Source organism: Tilletiopsis washingtonensis, assembly GCF_003144115.1.
Source record: "Tilletiopsis washingtonensis strain MCA 4186 unplaced genomic scaffold FA09scaffold_11, whole genome shotgun sequence".
In the NCBI taxonomy this organism is placed as follows: domain Eukaryota; kingdom Fungi; phylum Basidiomycota; class Exobasidiomycetes; order Entylomatales; genus Tilletiopsis; species Tilletiopsis washingtonensis.
In genome coordinates this window covers 83499-85180 of record NW_020312008.1, presented here as the reverse complement: position 1 = coordinate 85180, position 1682 = coordinate 83499, and the positions used below count along the sequence as shown (strand labels likewise).

General features: G+C 69.9%; 2 protein-coding genes across 2 annotated transcripts in view; both read left to right on the top strand.

Annotated features, from left to right (window-relative positions):
- The window catches only part of FA09DRAFT_360639 (P-loop containing nucleoside triphosphate hydrolase protein), a 2796-nt gene extending 1937 nt beyond the window's left edge, over window positions 1-859 (top strand). The window contains exons 5-7 of the mRNA XM_025745251.1: window positions 27-79; window positions 184-690; window positions 761-859. Of these exons, the coding sequence (XP_025598091.1) occupies window positions 27-79; window positions 184-378 (248 nt within the window). The 3' untranslated portion in view covers window positions 379-690; window positions 761-859. The remainder of the gene's footprint in view (window positions 1-26; window positions 80-183; window positions 691-760) is intronic.
- Window positions 161-1664, top strand: FA09DRAFT_27839 (hypothetical protein). The gene is made up of 2 exons (XM_025739807.1): window positions 161-690; window positions 761-1664. The coding sequence occupies exons 1-2, from the start codon at window positions 509-511 to the stop codon at window positions 1296-1298; spliced, it is 720 nt and encodes a 239-aa protein (XP_025598090.1). The 5' UTR covers window positions 161-508; the 3' UTR covers window positions 1299-1664.
- Window positions 1665-1682: the final 18 nt, after the last annotated feature.

Here is a 1682-nt window from a genome sequence, read left to right as displayed (position 1 = left end):
CTCCCCCCACTCTCCAACGCCAACAGGACAGCCAAATGTAGGCAAGAGCTCGCTGCTCAACGCGCTCTTCGGCGCCAAGGTGAGGCCAGTCCATTTGCGCCGGTCAGGGGGGCAGCGGGACAGAAGGGCGCTGAACGGTTCTGCCATCCCCCCCCCCTCCCCCCCTTTCTTCCTGTGGCCCAGGTTGTGCGCGCAAGCAAGACGCCGGGCAAGACGAAGCACTTCCAGACGCACTTCATCGGGCGCACGCTGCAGCTGCAGGACTCGCCCGGCCTCGTGTTTCCCTCGTACGCCGGCATGGAGACGTGCGTGGTTGTGTGCCATTCCTGCCTTGCCCCCTTCAGGAGAGGGTGTGGGCCGTGGAAAACTGACACATAGGACGCGCTCTCTCTCTCTCTCTCTCTCTCCCACATAAAGCCAGGTCTTCGGCGCCATCCTGCCCATCTCGCAAGTGCAGGCCGTGTCGACGTGCGTGGCGTGGGCGGCGGCGCATCTGCCCCTCGAGCGCATGCTGCACCTCGAGCTGCCGCCCAGCGACGACGCGGGCGGCGCGGGCAGTGGCAGCGCCGCGGCCCCGCGGCAGCCCGGCGAGGCCGCGCCGCACGAGTGGACGGCGACGCGCATCCTCGAGGCGCTGGCTCGCAGGCACAACTACAAGACGGCAAAGGCCGGCCGCTGGGACTTGAACCGGTCAGTTCGCGCGCTGCTCCGGAAGGGAGCCTCGGACTGGGCCCCCCCGCTCACGCAATCGCCGGGGCAGTGCGGGCAACGGCCTGATGCGCTCGCTCGCCGAGGGCCGCGTGCCCTGGGCCTTCCGGCCGCCGCCGCCGCCCATGGCCGACGCCGCCGCCGCCGCCGCGCTGCCGCCCGGCTGCATCGGCGACGCGGCCCTCGATGCGCGCGTGCTGGCCGGCGACGGCATCTGGCTCGGCAGCGGCCGCGGCGTGCCCCAGACGCACGCCGACGCTGAAGCGAGCGACGACGACGATCACGACGACGACGACGACGACGACGATGACGACGACGACGATGACGACGACGACGACGACGAGGGCGCAGCGTCTGCCGGCGAGCGCGGGGCGCAGGACAAGCAGGCGCCTCTTGCTCGCAGCGTGCGCTTCGGACCGGGCACCAAGAAGGCGGCGCCAAGCGCACGCGAAGAGAGCGAGGAGGAGAGTGAGGTGGAAGAGGCCGTGGCTGCGAGCGGCGGCATGTTTGCCGCGCTGGCGCTCGACGGCGACAGCGATGGCGGCGAGAGCGGCAGCGAGCGCTCTGCTGCGGCAGAGCACGAGCTCTGACGCCCGACGAGACGCACAGGGAGCGCGCGACGACACTGCTGTGGCGTACGAGGAGAGGGCAATGAGAAGAGACCCTCTTCCATACCGTTGTCTACACCGCTCCATCCCGCCCTGTCGCCGTCGGACTGCACGCGGCCTGGAGCTGCTTCTCCTAATGTAGTGTGTGTATTGGCCCACGCATCGGCGCCGCGGCGCAGACTTCACGCCTCTTGCGAGCCAGGCAGGAAGGCCCACGCCGTGCCCGTCGCCGCAAACACGAGCGACACGCCCAGGATGGCAACGTCGGCGCAGACGCGCGCACGCGACATGTCGGCGTGGTTGAGCTTGAGGTCTGGGGGTGATGGGCGCGCGCGCGAGAGGGACATGGGTCAGCCACAATGAGGT